The 20,161-nt window shown below is 42.0% G+C and overlaps 1 protein-coding gene across 1 annotated transcript; it reads right to left on the bottom strand.

Moving 5' to 3' along the window:
- Positions 1–10,623: 10,623 nt before the first annotated feature.
- Positions 10,624–19,932, bottom strand: LZTFL1 (leucine zipper transcription factor like 1). The gene is made up of 10 exons (XM_032181695.1): positions 19,900–19,932; positions 19,351–19,475; positions 18,670–18,864; positions 18,130–18,190; positions 17,545–17,613; positions 15,960–16,025; positions 15,749–15,826; positions 12,915–13,088; positions 12,333–12,436; positions 10,624–11,575 (listed from the first exon to the last, which is right to left on the bottom strand). The coding sequence occupies exons 1-10, from the start codon at positions 19,900–19,902 to the stop codon at positions 11,557–11,559; spliced, it is 894 nt and encodes a 297-aa protein (XP_032037586.1). The 5' UTR covers positions 19,903–19,932; the 3' UTR covers positions 10,624–11,556.
- Positions 19,933–20,161: the final 229 nt, after the last annotated feature.

Here is a 20,161-nt window from a genome sequence, read left to right as displayed (position 1 = left end):
TAGGGCCAAAAGCTACTAAACTGAAGGACACACTGAGAAGCTCCAGGTATGGCTAACTAACTACCCCACATCAAGAAAACTGTTGCAAGTTATTAAAAAATAAATGTCCCTCACTACCTGTGGGATTTATTACAGACGATAAATGACTGACAGCTTTCAATAGCACAAGGAAGGAGAGCCTTAAAAATAGCACATCACCAGCACTTGGGATGCTTCTGTGTGAATAGATTACGGCTACTGATGAGCATAATCAAGTTAAAGATTTCCTTGGCTCTGTACCTCCTTCCCATTACATTTCAAACTAGTTTACTAATGGACGTGGGAGGCTGTGCAGGCACAGAGGTGTGCCATCCTCAGCTCGGGTCAGGCTAGATCAGGAAGTTCAGATGCAATGAAATGAATCATTGCCTCTCATAAATGCCAGTCTCACAAACAGCTCGGGTTCTTGCTGTAGGATTTTCCACACATACCTCAAGAAATCGAGATGCTATTTCTGATGCCAGTCAAGATTTTATCTTCTGTAGGTTTCCTTCCTTTAGGTTGGGTGAGGACTTTTGCTTTATCTGGAGGAACGGAGATAAGTCTTTAATAGATAAGCAAGAAACATTGATCATTTCATTGGTCATGTTAAAGGATGATTAGTGAGAACTTTTTTTCCCCCTGTATATCACAAATTAAAGAGTGTGTGGTCTGGGGGAACGGTTGAAAAACAGTAGGAGTTCATCCCCAGAATAGGTCAGGGATGGCAAGAGAACTGCCCCATGTAAACCCAATCAGAAGGTGCTAAACAAAGCAGAGAATCCCATTTCTCACTGAAGCAAAACCGGAATTACTTAGCTGAAGGTACCAACTGCAAATCCTCATCTTTTGTCTCTCCATCTATGGTAGCACGTGCTGTTGTTTCTTCACTTCATGAGAGAAAAAGAATCCCGGTGGATTTACAGATCTCTGACAGCCCGTAGGCTGGCTGATTGCTCCGGGTGTAGCTGGAGAGTACGGTTATTTCCCTAAGCAGTGATTAGGATTGCTGGATTGCAATCGTTCCTCCTGCTTATCACTACTTCTTGCTGCCTGCTTCCAAACTGTAGATGATGCCCTTGAGGTCAGTACTCTGAATACTTACACCCACCCCATTGATCACGCTGAAACCATTCTGCACTACCTCAGTCTCCAGAGATCGATAATGTAAAGCATCTTTATGGAGGCCTTACACCCAAGAAAATACACCTGACAAGAGGCCTTCTTTTCACTTTCATGGCTTTTTTCTAGCACCACAGCTATCCATCTCTTGACTGAGTTTATTTTTAGGGTATTTCCTCCAAGAAGGTGTACTCAATGCAGTTCTGCTTCAGAGAATTGAACCTAGTTCACCCAGCCCTCAGACCCATCCTCTGAAAAACTAAATTGCCTTTTTTTATTTTCTGAATTTATTTTTAAAATTTCTTACCTGCTCACATGCAAACCTATCCTGAAATGACATTAAATCATTTTTAGTGTTTTTTTAAAAGGCTTGCACTCCTTGCACAGCTTCAGTTTTTTTGAGCTCGATCCATTCAGCCACCTTACACCCCAAGATGATTCATGTTCATTTCCTGGGTGTCCTGGTTTCAGTTAGCACAGAATTAATTTTCTTCCTAGTAGCTGGTGGAATGCTGTGTTTTGGCTTAGAATGAGAAGAGTGCTGATAACACCCCGATGCTTTAATTGTTGCAGAGCAGTGCTTATACTAAGCCAAGGACATCTCAGCCTTTGCTCTGTCCTGCCAACGGGCAGGCTGGGGGGTGCAGTAAGAGCTGGGAGGGGACAAACCCAGGACAGGTGACCCAAACTAGCCAAAGGGGTATTCCATACCATCTGACGTCATGCTAAACAATATATAGGGGTGGCTAGCCGGGGGGAGGGGGCCGGACTGCTCGGGGTTAGGCTGGGCATCGGTCAGCGGGTGGTGAGCAATTGCATTGTGCATCACTTGTTTGTACATACTATTATTACTTTCGTATTATCACCATTGTATCATCATTATTATTATTATTATTATTATTTTCCTGTCTTATTAAACTGTCTTTATCTCAACTCACGGGCTTCACTTTCCATTTCTCTCCCCCGTCCCAGAGAGGGAGGGGGGAGGGTGAGCGAACGGCTGCGTGGTGTTTAGCTGCCAGCCGGGTTAAACCACGACAGTCTTTTTGGCGCCCAACGTGGGGCACGAAAGGTTGAGATAACGGCAGATCTGACCAGAGTGTGTTAAACTAAAATTGGTATAAGTATTAGACCTGCTTAATAGTCACTTGTCATAATGCTGATTGCTTTAATCTCAACTGTGCTGCGCCTGTTTTCCAAATTGAGTATTATAGCACGTTATTTTCCGTATGTGCTCTCTGTCATGTTGTTTATCCTCTCCGGGCCCTGGTTTCAGACCATTATGGTACTGTGTGTTGTATCAGTGGCTTATGAGATGATGAAATATCTGGCCATGACTCTAACCTGGTATTTGTACTCAGTAACATCTTCGATTCTATACTTTGGAAACTGTATTTTGGAAACTATTAGCAATTGTATCTGTTGCCTTTTTTCATTAGGGAGTCAATCTGTGGAGGGGAAAGGGGAAGATAATTTTTCTTACTTGATCACTCTCCCTTTCTCCTTCACCACCCCTGTACCCTCCTTGATCACTCTCCCTTCCTCCTTCACCACCCTCTTATCCTCCGAGTTTATTACAATAGCTCTCCAAGATATTGAATATCCTTGGGATACTCAGACCAGCATAGTCCTGTTGTTCTGCCTCCTGAATGCACTTCAGGTTCTGCTTAAAGTTAAACAACTACTTAGGAAGCTCATCCGGAGATCTGCCCGGAGGCAGTATAGTTGTGGGTGGCAGGGAGTATGGGAGGATATGGGCAGGCATCTAGACCAGTTGGCACCCCCAGTGTTTTGGAAATTCACCCCTGAACAAGTGCAAAATCCTCAAAAACTGGCAGAATGCTTGAATAAAAGGTGTCGCGATTCGGGAAGTTCCAAAGTAACACAAATCATTGTAACATGCTGGGGCCTGGCTTACGCCTATCGAGCTGCCATGGATACTGCTATCAACTTAGTGACAGACCCTGCAGCCGCTCCAGTCCCAGCTCCTGCAGCCGCTCCAGTCCCAGCTCCTGCAGCCGCTCCAGTCCCAGCTCCTGCAGCCGCCCCAGTCCCAGCTCCTGCAGCCGCCCCAGTCCCAGCTCCTGCAGTCGCTCCAGTTCCAGCTCCGGCCGCTACTCCAGTCCCAGTTCCTGCAACTGCTCCAGTCCCAGCTCCTGAAGCTGCTCCAGCTCCAGCTCCTGAAGCCGCTCCAGCTCCAGCTCCTGCAGCTGCTCCAGTCCCAGTTCCTGCAGTCGCTCCAGTTCCAGCTCCGGCCGCTACTCCAGTCCCAGTTCCTGCAACTGCTCCAGTCCCAGCTCCTGAAGTCGCTCCAGCTCCAGCTCCTGAAGCCGCTCCAGCTCCAGCTCCTACTGCTGCTCCAGTCCCAGCTCCTGCAACTGCTCCAGCTCCAACTCCAGCTCCTGTAGCCGCTACAGCTCCGGTTCCTGCAACTGCTCCAGCTCCAACTCCAGCTCCTGTAGCCGCTCCAGCTCCTGTGGCCGTGTCAGAGAAACGAGCTGTAGCAGTGCAAGTTGACCCTGCAGAGGGCATTCCAACCCCTGTGGCAGACCCTGTAACAAAGTCAGAGAAACGAGCAGTAGCAGTGCAAGCTGCCCCTGTAGAGAAGGTGAAAATATGGTATAGAAATTCAAGTCGTTTAGAACGCAGAGAGTCTTCTGCCAATCCAGGTAAGGCTTCTGCCAAAACTAAGTATAGAGATGACGAAGATGATGACGACGCTGGGCCGTCAAGGATTCAGGAGGAGGAAGATGAGGATGCCGAAAGAGCAACAGTAACTACCCGAAGCCTAAACGAGCGCGAGCTACGAGATGTGCGAAAAGATTTTGGTCGCTGTATAGGTGAGCAGCTTGTCACCTGGCTGCTCCGGTGCTGGGACTCTGGAGCCAATTGTGTGGAATTAGACGGCAGGGAAGCCAAGCGACTGGGATCCCTTGCTCGAGACGCCGGCATTGACAAAGCAATTGCAGATGGAGCACGACCCACCAGCCTCTGGAGGCGTCTCCTCTCAGCTGTGAGGGAAAGGTATCCCTTCAAGGAAGATATTTTATGTCTACCAGGCAAGTGGACCACTATGGAGAAGGGAATCCAGTACCTGAGGGAATTAGCCGTACGGGAAGTGATTTATGAGGATCCAGACCTCAAACAAACATCCACAGATCCAGATGAAGTCAAGTGTACACGACCCATGTGGCGGAAGTTTGTACGGAGTGCACCATCATCATATGCCAGCTCATTGGCAATAATGGCCTGGAAAGAGGATGAGGAACCCACAGTGGGTGAAGCGGCTAAACAACTCCGGCAGTACGAAGAAAGTCTCTCCTCTTCCTTACAGGCCTGCGTCTCAGCTGTGGAGAAACTTTCTGAAAAGGTTCACCAACTTGAAGAGAATCTATTGTCCTCCCCACCTGAACCAACCAGTGCCCACCGACCAAAGGAGAACACTTGGGAGAAACTTTCTGAAAAGGTTCACCAACTTGAAGAGAGATTATTCTCCTTCGCACCTGTACAAAGCAGTGTCTCAGCTATCAGGGGTAGGCGTTCACCCACACAAGGAAGACGATATGGTGGGTACTCACCCCGTGCCACCCTGTGGTTTTACTTACGAGACCATGGAGAGGACATGAGAAAGTGGGATGGAAAATCTACCGCGACCCTAGAGGCACGGGTACGTGAGTTGCAAAAGAAAACAATCAGGAAAAAGGGATTCTCCGAAAAGTTTGCTGCTCCAACTTCCAGCAGACAGTCCTTCAAACACAGAAACGAGGAAGATTCTGACCAGGATTAGGGGGGCCCTGCCTCCAGCCAGGGGGAGGAAAGGGACAATCGAGTTTATTGGACTGTGTGGATTCGATGGCCTGGCACATCACGCGCACAGAAGTATAAGGCTTTAGTAGACACCGGTGCACAATGTACTATAATGCCATCGAGCTATAAAGGACCAGAGCCCATCTATATTTGTGGAGTGACAGGGGGATCTCAGCAGTTGACTGTATTGGAGGCTGAAGTGAGTCTGACTGGGAATGAGTGGGAAAAGCACCGCATTGTGACTGGTCCGGATGCTCCATGTATCCTTGGCATAGACTATCTTAGAAGAGGATACTGCAAGGACCCAAAAGGGTTCCGGTGGGCTTTTGGTATTGCTGCCTTAGAGACAGAGGGCATTAAACAATTATCTACCTTGCCTGGTCTCTCAGAGGACCCTTCTGTTGTGGGGTTGCTGAGGGTCGAAGAACAGCAAGTGCCAATTGCTACCACAACTGTGCACCGGCGGCAATATCGCACCAACCGAGACTCCCTGATTCCCATCCATAAGCTAATTCGTCAATTGGAGAGCCAAGGAGTGATCAGCAAGACTCATTCACCTTTCAATAGTCCCATATGGCCAGTGCGAAAGTCTAATGGCGAGTGGAGACTAACAGTGGACTATCGCGGCCTGAACGAAGTCACGCCACCACTGAGTGCTGCAGTGCCGGACATGCTGGAACTTCAGTATGAACTTGAATCGAAGGCAGCCAAGTGGTACGCCACAATTGATATCGCTAATGCATTTTTCTCCATCCCTCTAGCAGCAGAGTGCAGGCCACAATTTGCCTTCACTTGGAGGGGAGTCCAATATACCTGGAATAGGCTGCCCCAGGGGTGGAAACACAGCCCTACCATTTGCCATGGGCTGATCCAGTCTGCACTAGAGCAGGGGGAAGCTCCTGAACACCTGCAGTACATCGATGACATTATTGTGTGGGGTGACACAGCAGAGGAAGTTTTCGAGAAAGGGAAGAAAATAGTCCAAATCCTTCTGAAAGCCGGTTTTGCCATAAAACAAAATAAAGTCAAAGGACCTGCACGGGAGATCCAGTTTTTAGGAATAAAATGGCAAGATGGACGTCGTCAAATCCCAATGGATGTGATCAACAAAATAACAGCTATGTCTCCACCAACTAACAAAAAAGAAACACAGACTTTCCTAGGTGTTGTGGGGTTTTGGAGAATGCACATCCCAAATTACAGTCTGATTGTAAACCCACTCTACCAAGTAACTCGTAAGAAGAATGAGTTTGAATGGGGCCCTGAACAACGACAAGCCTTTGAACAAATCAAGCAGGAAATAGTCCATGCAGTAGCCCTTGGGCCAGTTCGAACAGGACCAGATGTAAAGAATGTGCTCTACACTGCAGCCGGGGAGAACGGCCCCACCTGGAGCCTCTGGCAGAAAGAACCTGGGGAAACTCGAGGTCGGCCTCTGGGGTTTTGGAGTCGGGGATACAGAGGATCTGAGGCCCGCTATACTCCAACTGAAAAGGAGATATTAGCAGCATATGAAGGAGTTCGATCTGCTTCGGAGGTGGTCGGTACTGAAGCGCAGCTCCTCCTAGCACCCCGATTACCGGTACTAGGCTGGATGTTCAAGGGAAGGGTCCCCTCTACGCATCATGCAACTGATGCTACATGGAGCAAGTGGGTTGCACTGATTACTCAGCGGGCTCGAATAGGAAACCCCAGTCGCCCAGGAATATTGGAAGTGATCATGGACTGGCCAGAAGGCAAATACTTTGGGATATCATCAGAGGAGGAGGTGGGTCGTGCTGAAGAAGCCCCACTGTACAACCAGTTGCCAGAGAATGAAAAGAAATATGCCCTGTTCACTGATGGGTCCTGTCGTATTGTGGGGAAGCATCGGAGATGGAAGGCTGCTGTATGGAGTCCTACGCGACGAGTTGCAGAAGCTGCTGAGGGAGAAGGTGAATCGAGTCAGTTTGCAGAAGTGAAAGCCATTCAGCTGGCTTTAGACATTGCTGAACGAGAAAAATGGCCAGTTCTCTATCTCTACACCGATTCATGGATGGTAGCAAATGCCCTGTGGGGATGGTTACAGCAATGGAAGCAAAACAACTGGCAGCGTAGGGGCAAACCTATCTGGGCTGCTGCATTGTGGCAAGATATTGCTGCTCGGGTAGAGAACCTGGCTGTGAAAGTACGCCACGTAGATGCTCATGTGCCCAAGAATCGGGCTACTGAAGAACATCAAAACAACCAGCAGGTGGATCAGGCTGCTAAGATTGAAGTAGCTCAGGTGGACCTGGATTGGCAGCATAAAGGTGAATTATTTATAGCCCGATGGGCCCATGACACCTCAGGCCATCAAGGTAGAGATGCAACATACAGATGGGCTCGTGATCGAGGGGTGGACTTGACCATGGACGCTATAGCACAGGTTATTCATGACTGTGAAACATGTGCTGCAATCAAGCAAGCCAAACGGTCAAAGCCTCTTTGGTATGGAGGACGATGGCTGAAATATAAATATGGAGAGGCCTGGCAGATTGATTACATCACACTCCCTCAAACTCGCAATGGCAAGCGCCACGTACTTACAATGGTGGAAGCAACCACCGGATGGCTGGAAACATATCCTGTGCCTCATGCTACCGCCCGGAACACCATCCTGGGCCTTGAAAAGCAAGTCCTATGGCGACATGGCACCCCAGAAAGAATAGAATCAGACAATGGGACTCACTTCCGAAACAACCTTATAGACACTTGGGCCAAAGAACATGGTATTGAATGGGTGTATCACATCCCCTATCATGCACCAGCCTCCGGGAAAGTTGAACGATACAATGGCCTGTTAAAGACTACCTTGAAAGCAATGGGCGCTGGGACGTTCAAAAACTGGGATACGCATTTGGCAAAGGCCACCTGGTTAGTCAATACTAGGGGATCTACCAACCGAGCTGGACCTGCCCAATCAAACCTGTTACGTACTGTAGATGGGGATAAAGTTCCTGTAGTGCATGTAAAAAATATGCTGGGTAAAACAGTCTGGGCTGCTCCTGCCTCAGGAAAAGGCAAACCTATTCGTGGAATTGTTTTCGCTCAGGGACCTGGATATACTTGGTGGGTGATGCAAAAGAACGGAGAGGTCCGGTGTGTACCTCAAGGAGATTTAATACTGGGTGAGAATAGCCCATGAACTGAATTGCACCATGTTAAATAGTATATTATACTGTATGTTATCACTACCATGATTACTATAGGTGACTAATTAGAATGTATGGAAAAGAGTGTAACCTGAGCATGACATAAATGGTATGGAATAAGGGGTGGATAGATGTCCTGGTTTCAGTTAGCACAGAATTAATTTTCTTCCTAGTAGCTGGTGGAATGCTGTGTTTTGGCTTAGAATGAGAAGAGTGCTGATAACACCCCGATGCTTTAATTGTTGCAGAGCAGTGCTTATACTAAGCCAAGGACATCTCAGCCTTTGCTCTGTCCTGCCAACGGGCAGGCTGGGGGGTGCAGTAAGAGCTGGGAGGGGACAAACCCAGGACAGGTGACCCAAACTAGCCAAAGGGGTATTCCATACCATCTGACGTCATGCTAAACAATATATAGGGGTGGCTAGCCGGGGGGAGGGGGCCGGACTGCTCGGGGTTAGGCTGGGCATCGGTCAGCGGGTGGTGAGCAATTGCATTGTGCATCACTTGTTTGTACATACTATTATTACTTTCGTATTATCACCATTGTATCATCATTATTATTATTATTATTATTATTTTCCTGTCTTATTAAACTGTCTTTATCTCAACTCACGGGCTTCACTTTCCATTTCTCTCCCCCGTCCCAGAGAGGGAGGGGGGAGGGTGAGCGAACGGCTGCGTGGTGTTTAGCTGCCAGCCGGGTTAAACCACGACACTGGGGCAGAAGGAACCATTTGCCTGCTTTGACAGCATTTGCTACCATTCAGAAACCAAGAGCTGTCCTTGGGAATGCCAGAAGTTGGAAATCAAACTGAGGAATCTCAAGAACTTTTTGGCTGGATTTAAAAAAATAAAAATAAAAATAAAAAAAAGTAGGTGCATGGTAGAGGATTGTGCTTTTCTCAAAATCAAGTATGTGGGAAGCATCCAAATTGCAGCTGCCCTGACATCAGACTGCAGCATAGGTTTGTTGGTTGGCTGTCATGGTCAACACCAGCAAAGCCGAGCTGCCTACATTTAATTCCTGTAGAAGATACTCTTCAGTTTGCAAACAAAACACAGAAAACAAAACAAACAAACAAAAGCAATCAAAGAAAAAGAGTTCATTCCTGCAGATCAGCTGCTTATGGAGAAAATTTCTTTTTAAATATTCCCTTCAGGCATAAGTTGGTAACTAACAGCTGGAGTGGAAAAAATGGATGATGCCTATTCGAGCGGTATAATAAACTTCCAAGAACAAAAGCTAATAAAAGCAATATTAGAATTTACACTGGGGGGAAGTAAGTGAAGTTTTAGACGTCAGACACAATCAGGAGAGGTTCAGATATCATCTCCATCTTCAAAACACCATGCCTATCTCAACAAAAGGAGAATCGCTGTTGGATAATGCTCCAGGTCTCCTCTGACAGCCCGACAGACGATGTATGTTTATGTGGAGCTCCAAACAAGACCTTTCACTTAACCATTAGCGATACAAATGACAGCAATCACACTAATCTCATACTCACTAAACCAGCAATCAGCAAGATAGGGTAATCAAAGTCAGTGTTTCGATTTTGCACTGTGCAGCTCCCTATGAGATTTGCCTTACTCCTTTGAAGAGATAACAAGGTCTGTAACTGTGCTAGCATATGGCCATCTTGTTAATTATTGAGACTGAAATGGAGAGCATACATGCTTGTTGAAATGGTTTTTAACCAAATACTGAAGGAATATCAGAGATTCAATAGTCTAGCTAAGTCAACTGCCAAGGATTCACCAGAAAAAAAGAGCAGCAGCCTTGCTCCACCCTTTGCTTGTCATTTTAGAAATAGTAACAGATCTTGTTAGAATTAGTTTCATTACAAAGCAAAACACAGTATTCGTCCAGACAAGCCCTCGTGTTGGTGTCAACAGCTGTGAGGAAACACAAGCCAGGAAGCTCTTTGGTACATCCCTATTAAGAACATAACATTTTTGTGACTGTACAAAGAACAAAATAATCTCTCCTGAATTTAACTGACCTTGCGTGTGGAGCACATCATCCCACAAAGCCCTGCTGTCATATTACATCAATAGTATCACACTACAAGCACCGGACTTTATTCCAAACCAAAGTTGCTGAAACAGTGTGGAGAAATAGCCAACAGACTACAAATGTGCAGCAGATTTGACTGTGGAATCACTACAATAGCCATTTTAACAACTCAGCCTGTTCAAGAAAGAGTGAGGAAAAATGATCCATTTCAGCTCAAGCAGCTCCCAAGACATGTACAGTTATATGTCAGTTTCTCTGACATGCACCTGGTCCCAGCCCTGCCACTGAAACACTTTTTTACAGCTGTTTGATGGGTGTGGCTCTGGGCACGAATCTGTTATTTACATCTCTGCATTTCCAGCAAGATCCTTTACTGATCTGGCAGTACTTTCTACAAATATTTAAAAGATATATAAGACATTCATGTGAAAAAAGCAAACACAAAACCAACAGCAACAATAACAGAAAAACTCCTTAAATATGAGATGTTTGAAAACATACAGGTTTTATTTGGAGAAATATACAACATACATATGAACAGAGAAAGACGAAAAAGTAAAACGCAGTATTAAGAGGCTGCCAGATAAATTCAAGGCAGAGGATTACAAATAAAAGACTTTGAGAGAAGTAAACTGTTTTCTGCTGAGGTTACAAATAAGGAGGTGAAAATACCTAAAGTAATGTATTTCCTGGGAAAGCTGCTCCATTAGCAACTTCCTCATGCTTTTTCAGATGTTCATCTTAACATTGAGAACATTGGAACAATCAGATCTGGTATTCCAATGTTCACATTTGTTTGAAATAATTTAAAGGGAAAGGTTTTATTTGAAAGGGTCTAGTGCTTCCCCTGTAAAGCATATTTACCTCACCCAATGAGTACCGTCTAGCCAAATGTTACTGGTCACATTTTGTTAAGGGCTCAGCTATTCAGTGTGAAATAATGCTATGGAATCAGCACGTTTCTTTCTTTTTTTCCTACTGTTTACTGTTACTGATGCAATTTTCACATATAATGCCGCTGCATGGCTATGGGAACTATACAAACATATCTCAAGTTTTCACCTCAGGGACAACAATATAAAAACCCTGGTGCTTATTTTTATTTTTCTTTTCTTAACAAAAATAAACTCCTTTCTTTGCAAAGAATTGTCTCAGTTCTTCAATAAGTTGCTGTTTGCTATTTCTCAAGGAATGTCAATGGTTAATTAAAAACATGACTACATAAGCTAAGAGCTATAAATTGCAAATCTGTAAGGAAGTAAGGTAGAGGTTTCAGCATTCTTTTTAGTATCAATAGGAAGTTATTTTAAGCACTAGAAACATAGAATAAACCATTCAAAACAAAAATTGTTAAAAAATAACGCCAGTCTATATCTTCTTTCTATGGCAGCTTTTGATAGATCAGATGTTTTTGGTATCTCAGTCTTCTGGCTCATATCTGAGGATGAAAAAATAAATAACAGAATAGAAAGTAGTCAAGAGACATTTTATCTCTAGAGAACATACAAAACCCAAGCAATGAATTACTCCCATTAGCGATGCATTCCTGTCAAGGTGCACCACATGACTTAGGGCACAGACAAACGCATATACTTTCCAGACTACCTTCTCCTTTTAATATTGGCCAGTTTACCAAATAGTAGAATGAGAGAATGAACTGGAATGTACCCACAAACCCCAAAATACAGGCAGAAGTTTAAAGTTCCACCTCTGTCCTCCTCCAGGCATCAACATTGTCAAAGCTCACTTGCTACTTGCAGAATGACCCTATTCGGGTCTTCTACCCAATATAAGGGACAGGTGTATCCTTATTTATCCAATATGAGCCTAACCATGCTTACATACTATTCACTTCCCATTCCCATAAAGAAGTGTGGAAGAAAAAAGGTAAAGCTGCTACATCTCCCTTCTGTATCTCTTCGTCTAGGTTCTGGGGGCTTTCCTACTGCACTCACTAATGTTTTGTATCCCCTCCATACTACACTACTTGTTAGGCAATAGCTAAGGTTGCAGCCACAGTTCAGTCCCATTCACCTCGTATCCATTAAAAGGACTGGCTTGTCAAAAATCAGGGAATAGCCTACTAGAAATTCTTTTTAAGGGAAAATTTGCAGTCTGCTTTAGAGACAGAACAACAACAAAAAATAGGAGCAGAATATGGATCCTGTTTGGACAGATAGAACAGCACCACTTACTTGGAAAGCCTTCGACGTAGATCCTTTATCTGTTCATTCTTCTTAGTAAGAATTTCTTTCATGTTGCGGTAAGCAGCTGTTTGCTGAAATTTCTTCTCTAACTCCTATGTGATAATAACACCAACATATTATTTGAATATTATGAAAACCATGCTAATACACTTCTTAAAATACGACCTTTTTTTCCCCCTCAAGTTTCAGAATAGCAGTTCTATTCCTTATTCAAATATAGATTAAATCAGCTAGTAGATTTAGATGATATTACTGGGACAAACAGAAATACAAGCTTCATTCTACATGGAAAGCAGGCTAAAATCTTCTGAAGACTGGCAACAGTGTCTTCATTCAGAAATGAATATGCAGACAAAGAGACAATATTAAAATATTCATTTCATTGCAACCGCACAGTTAGTTGTGGCTTTGCTATTCTACATGTAACATGTTTTCCAAAGAAATAACAAAAATACACTAGCACCAATGTGACCCAGTAAACACTGTATCCTGTAGCGTGTGCTTTTTTATTCACTAATCAGGTAAAAAGTGAGTAAGGAGCTCATCTTAACATTACAATGAAATGCCAACCTTCTCAGCTGTGGATAGCTGATCCTGAAGCTTAAGCAAGTCATGCTTTGTTGTCACCAAGTTCTCTTCCAGGGATTTTTGGTTTGCAGTAGAATCATTCAAAGTCTTCTCTAACTGGCATTTCAAAGCTGCCACTCTGTTCTCGAGTTCAGTGATATCCTTGTTTACATTTGTCTTCAAAAGAAGAAATATTTAAAATATGTTAAATGCAAGAGAAGAAATATTAAAAATGTCAAAAGCAAAATTCCATATAAAATAGGTACGTCTTAATTTTTATGAGGTTTACTCTTTTTCTGTAAAACCTAAACTAGAAGTGCTTTAATTAACAAAGTTATTTAACAAAGTGAGTTAACTAATGAAGTTAGTTAAAGCACTAGGGAATTTCTAACTTAAAAAAATGTTAATAAATGCATTTTAAAGATAGTTCTTCTGCCCTGCTGAGATTTCATGATCTCATTTTACTTCTATAGGCGTTAAGCAAAACCACATGATGAAGCACATCACATGAAGGTTTTCAGCATACAGAAAGCTACATAGTAAGATTAAAACAGCATCTTTAAGGTGTTTTTAAAGTGGGTAACATATCACAGCTGTTTTAAAAGCCATTAGGGTAATGCTTTGTAGGAATGGATGAAAATGTTAAGGATCATATTATTAACCAGGTACCAATACTGCACTGTTCTCGGATTAAATACAAGAAGAGTCTCCACAGTTGCTTGTGAAGCAACTTTACTTTTTCCTTGTGAGGTGAAACAACCCAAACTCTTCTAGCAATCGGTCCTGGGTCACAAAACATTATATTCATGTAATTATTCTATGGATTTCCATTTAAAAAAAGCCTCTCTCAGGAATAAAATCTGAACTTTAAACTCTCAAAAGTCTAATGACTCAGGATGAGGCTGAACCACTGGCACCTTAAAAAGCACAAAACTTGAGAACGAAGGCAGCTCTGCTCCTTTGTCTATGTTGAGTATGTTAGTATGTATAGCATAGATCCCTATCTATTCTGACTGTAACACTGAAAAAATTGCACAAAAATTCTAAATCCTCATGCTAGACTGACCCAACAGAGCAGTTGCTCCCCAAGTGTGGTTCACACTTGGTCTGTGTAATCATATTAATCTATTAAAAAAGAGAAAATAAAATAAATGAAATCTGCTGAGCTAACAGCTAGTCCTTAAAAATGTAGTTTGGCACTCATGACATGTTTGCCTAAAGAATTTGAGAACTACTGCTTAATGTACAACTGGGTTCATATGATTTTATTGACACCCATCTTACAAAAATATGAAGAGAAACCAGATAAAATTTAGCACGTTCTCCAAACAACTAATACATTCATTGACTAAATACAGTTGTATATATCTACATTGTATATATCTACACTGTATCTACTAGCTAGTTTCAACCACATATACATGCCCAGAGAGAGACAAAGCGCTGGAGAAGAAGGTGACAGATTATAGAGAGAGCAAGTTAGAACATGAAAGCTGTAGATAACTCAGTCACCACCCTGACATTCAGGCCAATTCATATTTAACCAGAAAAGTAGGATGAGATTTGCTTCCAATCTTTTAAAACTACAAGCACGATTATCCAGGATTTAATAAAACCCTCTAATATTAAACCTTTCATAATTTAAGGATTAACAAAACAGATAAAATATTTGTCTGAATGACAAATCAAGTTCCCTATTAAATACTATTATTGAATACAGATTTTGGAAGTTACTAGACACAACTAAAACATATTAAGAAAGCCAAGTACATACCATAAACCAATTAGAAAGCAAAATGAAAAGAAAGCAGGATTAAAATATGAAAACTAAAGTGAAAATTTTTATGATACTGAACTTAGCTTCAAGTCTGTAAATACGGCAGGAATTAAAAAAAAAAAATTCTCAAAACAATGACATTACAGTGTCTGGCTTGTCTATATCCAGTTAAGTGTGACAATGTTTGAAATAATTAGTGTTTTCTTTTGCCCCACAAACAAACAAGCAAATAACCAGATTAAATAGGAAGAAAAACAACAACAAAAAAAGTGTTCATGCAAATGCTGCTCTTAAGAATATGAACTCTGGAATACTATTCTCTGACAGGATCTGGAATAATACTTCTGATAATAACTCATCATGGTCTATGTGACATGAAATATATCATAAAATAATCTGACATACTGGATTATCTGCTAATTGTCAGACCAGCAGGAACAAGACAATGTCAGCAGAAACGTGACAACACTAACCTGAAGTTTTATATCTGCCATAAAAGAAACATGGCATACAGACCTACTTTTCAGATGTACTGGCAACAGTTGTGTTTGTTTAACACAGGGAGCGGGGTGGAAATTACAGAATCATTTAGGTTGGAAAAAACATCTAAAATCTAGCCCAAACTTTAACCCAACACTGCCAAATCCACCACTGAACCATGTCCTGAAGGTCTACTACATGTTTTTTGGGTACCTGCTGGGATGGTGACTCAACTACTTCCCCTATTCCAGTACTTCACAACCTTTTCAGTGAAGACATTTTTCCTAATAACCAACCTAAACCTCCCCTGCCACAACTTAATGCCATTTCCTCTTGTCTTATCACTTGGTGCTGGGGAGAAGCGCCTGAACTCCACCTCGCTATAGCCTCCTTTAAGGTAAGAGAGCAATAAGGTTTCCCTGAGCCTCCCCTTCTCCAGACTAAATAATCCCAGCTCACTCAGCCACTGCTCCTAGGACGTGTTCTCTAGACCCCTCACCAGCTTTACTGCCCTTCTTTGGATATGCTCCAGCACCTCAGTATCCTTGTAGTGAGAGGCCCAAATCTTAGTTATATTTACCTTTTGATCTCCCTGGATCATCTGTAAATCCTTCAGTGACTTCTCCAGTTTGGACTTCTCATCTAATGCAGCTGTAGCCTGTGATACATTGAAAAATAAATATATTTTAATTGAAAACTTTGAAAAATTAAAAATAATAGCCATGGAACTCTTATTTTGATTTCTTTAATACGTAAACAGCATTAAGTACCCAGACTTACAGAAAATTTACCTGTGTTTCTATTGTCCTCAGTCTGGTCTTCAGCTTTTCATTTTCTTCTTGGAGACAAGCAACCGCCTTTGAGCAAATAAAAAAGAAAGTTTGTGAACAGGCTTGTGCTAGTTTGAATTTTCCAAATATTTCCTAGGCTATTTTCTTACTTGAAAGCAAGCAGGCTTGTAAATGCTCATAAAAATGACCTTGCTGATAAGGACTCCTGATTACCTCTTAAAGCCTATCTTGCAAATTATTGGGTTTTCTGCCTCAGTCAGCAAGAAATTTAAGTCTCCAGTTCTACTGTAATCTACAGAACCTCTCATTTAAATTTAGCACGTGTTTTACTGAATTGGGATTAGCCAGTTCAGCATCTTTTGAGTATCAAGATCCTCAATAAACCAAATTGCATGTTTAGAGATGAAAATCTCATTGCTGCTTCTTGCTTGTATTTTCAATCAACAGGCAGATAAGAATTTATTTATGGTTCCTGTTTCAGAGAGACAAATGCCAGGTTACCTCAGATTATATTCTGTGTCACATGAAATCACAGAATTGTAGAATCATTATGGTTGAAAAAGACCTCCAAGATCATCTGGTCCAACCATCTCCCTACAACCAACATCACCCACTGAACTATGTCCCTAAGCGTGGTGTTATATAAAATAAGTGTGTTTTATCAGTCAGAATAAATTCACTGCACTTTTTGGAAAAAAAAAAATCATCGTATGTATGTGCTCTACAAAAATCTGTTGTGCGACAGATTTTTAATTTATTTTTGAAGAATAACTACACTGAGTTATAACACACATTTAAGATGAATGTTTTAACTATTTTACAAGGAAACAACAACTTGATTGAGACATTGTACTTGACAGATCATTTGGAAATGCAGGTTAGAAGACAGAAAACACAACTCCTCACAAAATTTCTGGATTCCCCATATATTAAAAGTGTATTGTAAGAAATGTAAGGCATTTTAAAAAGAGCTTGATTGTACTAAATGAGTTCAATACATAATAAAAGCAATTGAAAACATTAGTATAAGAAAGTTTCTTAGTATTCTGAAATTATTTAACAAGTGGGAAATCAGACATTTACAAAATTATTACATTCCAAATTCTTTAAGTGTCTATTATTTTAGGAGGAATTTAAGCTATTAACAACAACAATAACAAAAAAGACTGCATGTAACGGGATTGACTTCCAGTGACAAAGAGCATGTCTGAAAACCTAACAGCCAGATAAAAATTTTACTTTATTTCCTTGCTGGAAAGCCAGCCTCATAAAACAAATTATTTACTGGTTTCTACTAATTAAACTCATTCATGGAAAAATAAATAATTACAAAGTATCTTTGCAAAAGAAAGTTCAATATTGCAATACATGTGAAAGGCTGTAATTACACAATAAATAGATGATGCTTTACAAAATGAATTTATTACCATTTTGCTTTACATTCTGTGGTATGTTACATTGACATTAAAATAGTGACAGGGACATTATAGACACACCACTGTAGAGTATGTCCAGAGTATTTCCAGTTCAGTTGAATAAACAGAACAGTCATCAGCTACAACTGCATCAAGGAACAAATCCTTACCTTGTTTAGCAGCTCTGACCCACCTTCATTTATTGGAGCCAGTTTTGGTTTAATGAGATCTGCACTGGGCTAAAGAAATAATAAATGTTAAAAAATTACATTACATAGAATTCTAGGAGAAACAAAAGTACTCATTTAGTCTGTAAAATAACAAATAGTCAACACAAACAAATGTCTGTCTAGTTAATTTTTTATTGATACCTTGGCTCCTAAATTACGTATACCGCTTCCAGCTAAACAAAAATACTACATATAGTCAGAAAAGGATCGTGAACTTGAGTTTATAGAAGACTACCCATGCTGCAATAACCAAAAGACAAAAAAGTTAAGAAAAAAAACACTAAATACTTAGATGTTTGTAAGAGTCAAAAATATAAACAGAGGTCAAAATAATTTTAATTCTTACTTTAAGTATTCAAATGCGTATTAACTAAATATGCATTTATGCTACAAAACAAATAAGATGCATTGCTAACCACACAAGGTAAGTCAGAGCCACACCCAAGATGCAGCACTAAAATATTTCAAACATCTGTCACGATATCCCTTGGCATTTAATTATGATAGTTTAAAATAAAACTCTACCTTTTTGTTTGAAGAAGTAAACTCTGACTTTTCAAATTCAGCAACTTGTTCCAACAGTTCTCTTGAAACAAAAACAAAAAAAAAGGAGGCATTTTTTTACTAAATGAACTATGCTATGAAACACATTTTACCAGGCTGATGCTCATTATTGCTTATCAGATTCCCCTTAAAAGTACAAGATGAAATCCCAAGCAAATGCAATAAATACTACAGATAACGTCATGCAACGGTAGGGAAGATGCATTAGAACTGCAAGACTTGGCATCCTTGATTTAAATATAACCTGCTTAGACAATATGCTTTTTAGTCAAATCCCACTAGCTGCTCATAATCGATGAATTAATCAAGTAGGAACATTATCAATAAAAGCATCTTCCTGACAAATTTGAAAGCATCGTTTATCTCACTAATTTATAGATAAGAAGTCTTTAAATTTAAGGGAAAGAGCAGATTTCTATGGTTAGGAAAAGAATGCAAATAATCAACATTTGGGAGTTTTCTTATTACTGAAAGACATTTTATTTAGCCCAATATAGTTACCGATTCTCCAGTTCAGAGATGTCTGTCTGTAACTTAAGGTACCATTTCTCAGCCTGTGCAAAGAGCTGGCGCAGAAGCAAAACATTGGTGTAAGTTGTATTTATGAGCTCGGACTCCACTTCGCTGTGTACAACAGTCTGCAGCCCATCCAGCATGTCTGTCACCTCATCAACTGTGAAGGTCTCCTCAACAAGTCTAAACAGAGAAGTCAAGGTGAGTTGTATATGATCAAAATAACAATTTTGTGATGTTGTGAGACCCCTACTACACTAGGTATCACTCGTATATAATGCAATGTCCTCCTGAAAACATCCCCTGTCAGTGGTTATTAAACAACGACATTAGTAAATGGTTGTTGCATTTAAATTTTATCTTGTTATCATTAAAAATCACGAATACTACTTCCGCTATAGCCACACATCAAATGTACACATCAGAAATAACATATAAAGAAATGTCACTCTGTCTATCTCTGTTAATTCCCCAGAACAACTCAATATTAAAAAGAACTGACTTGTGACATTTGGAAAAATTGGTTCTTTCTTCCTCCGTACGAATACACAAATGTAAACTGTGCAAAGTCACCCATAAAGCATTTAAACCTGCAGTTGTTTCCAACATATCCTGCTCTGTTCTTGCTCCCTCCACCTTGTAACGTAATCCAGAACCCCTTTGTGGTACCTGCTGTCCTTAAGGTCCTGAAAGCAGGAGTCCACTGTTTTGAGACACAGGCCACGCTTGAAACGCGCGAAGCGCATATAGCTGATGGCTTCATTCTGGTGGTGCTCATTGAGGCCCAGCTCTGCCTGCAGACACAAGGACACGGGATATAAGCACACAGGTAAGGAAGGGTATTGAAAAGGATACGGGATATAAGCACACAGGTAAGGACACTGGAGCCTTGATTTTGTGGCTAGCGCTGAGTCTTATCACGCACGGTCGATACAATTTAACAATTTCAGCAACCCCTTCAGCTTATTTTGTTGCGCATGTTGTGTTTTATTCTAGTTTCAATACAAACATAGCGATAAATAGACAAATAAGTAAAAATGAATCTAAGTTTTGCCAAGAGTTACCTCCCAAATAGTTCCTGCGCTCTCTTTCAAAGGATTATTGTATCGTTATTGTATTGGTTATGTTAAATAATAGCTATATTTCCCTGTGTGGCCCCCACACGCCCGGGCGCTCCCCAGGTGCCCGACACCCTGCGGGCCGGGCCCCGCTACTCACCATGGCGACGCCTTCGCCGCTGCGGGGCGGCCGTTGGGCGGGCCGCGCTGCCTGCCCGTTGCCATGGCAACGGAGCCCGGCCGGCGCCCACGCCGCGCTCCTATTGGCTGCAGTTCGTTGACGTCACTCGCGGCGCCCGCTTCTCCTCCCTGCCCCTGCACTGCGCAGCCGCCTGCGGCCGTTTCCCCGGGCAACCGCCCGGCCAGCCCGGCGCCATCTTGGTGCGCCCTGAGGGGGGCGCTCCGCAGGCGGAGGGGGGGCG

This window comes from Aythya fuligula, chromosome 2 (assembly GCF_009819795.1).
Source record: "Aythya fuligula isolate bAytFul2 chromosome 2, bAytFul2.pri, whole genome shotgun sequence".
Classification (NCBI taxonomy): domain Eukaryota; kingdom Metazoa; phylum Chordata; class Aves; order Anseriformes; family Anatidae; genus Aythya; species Aythya fuligula.
This window is presented reverse-complemented; position numbering and strand designations above follow the sequence as displayed.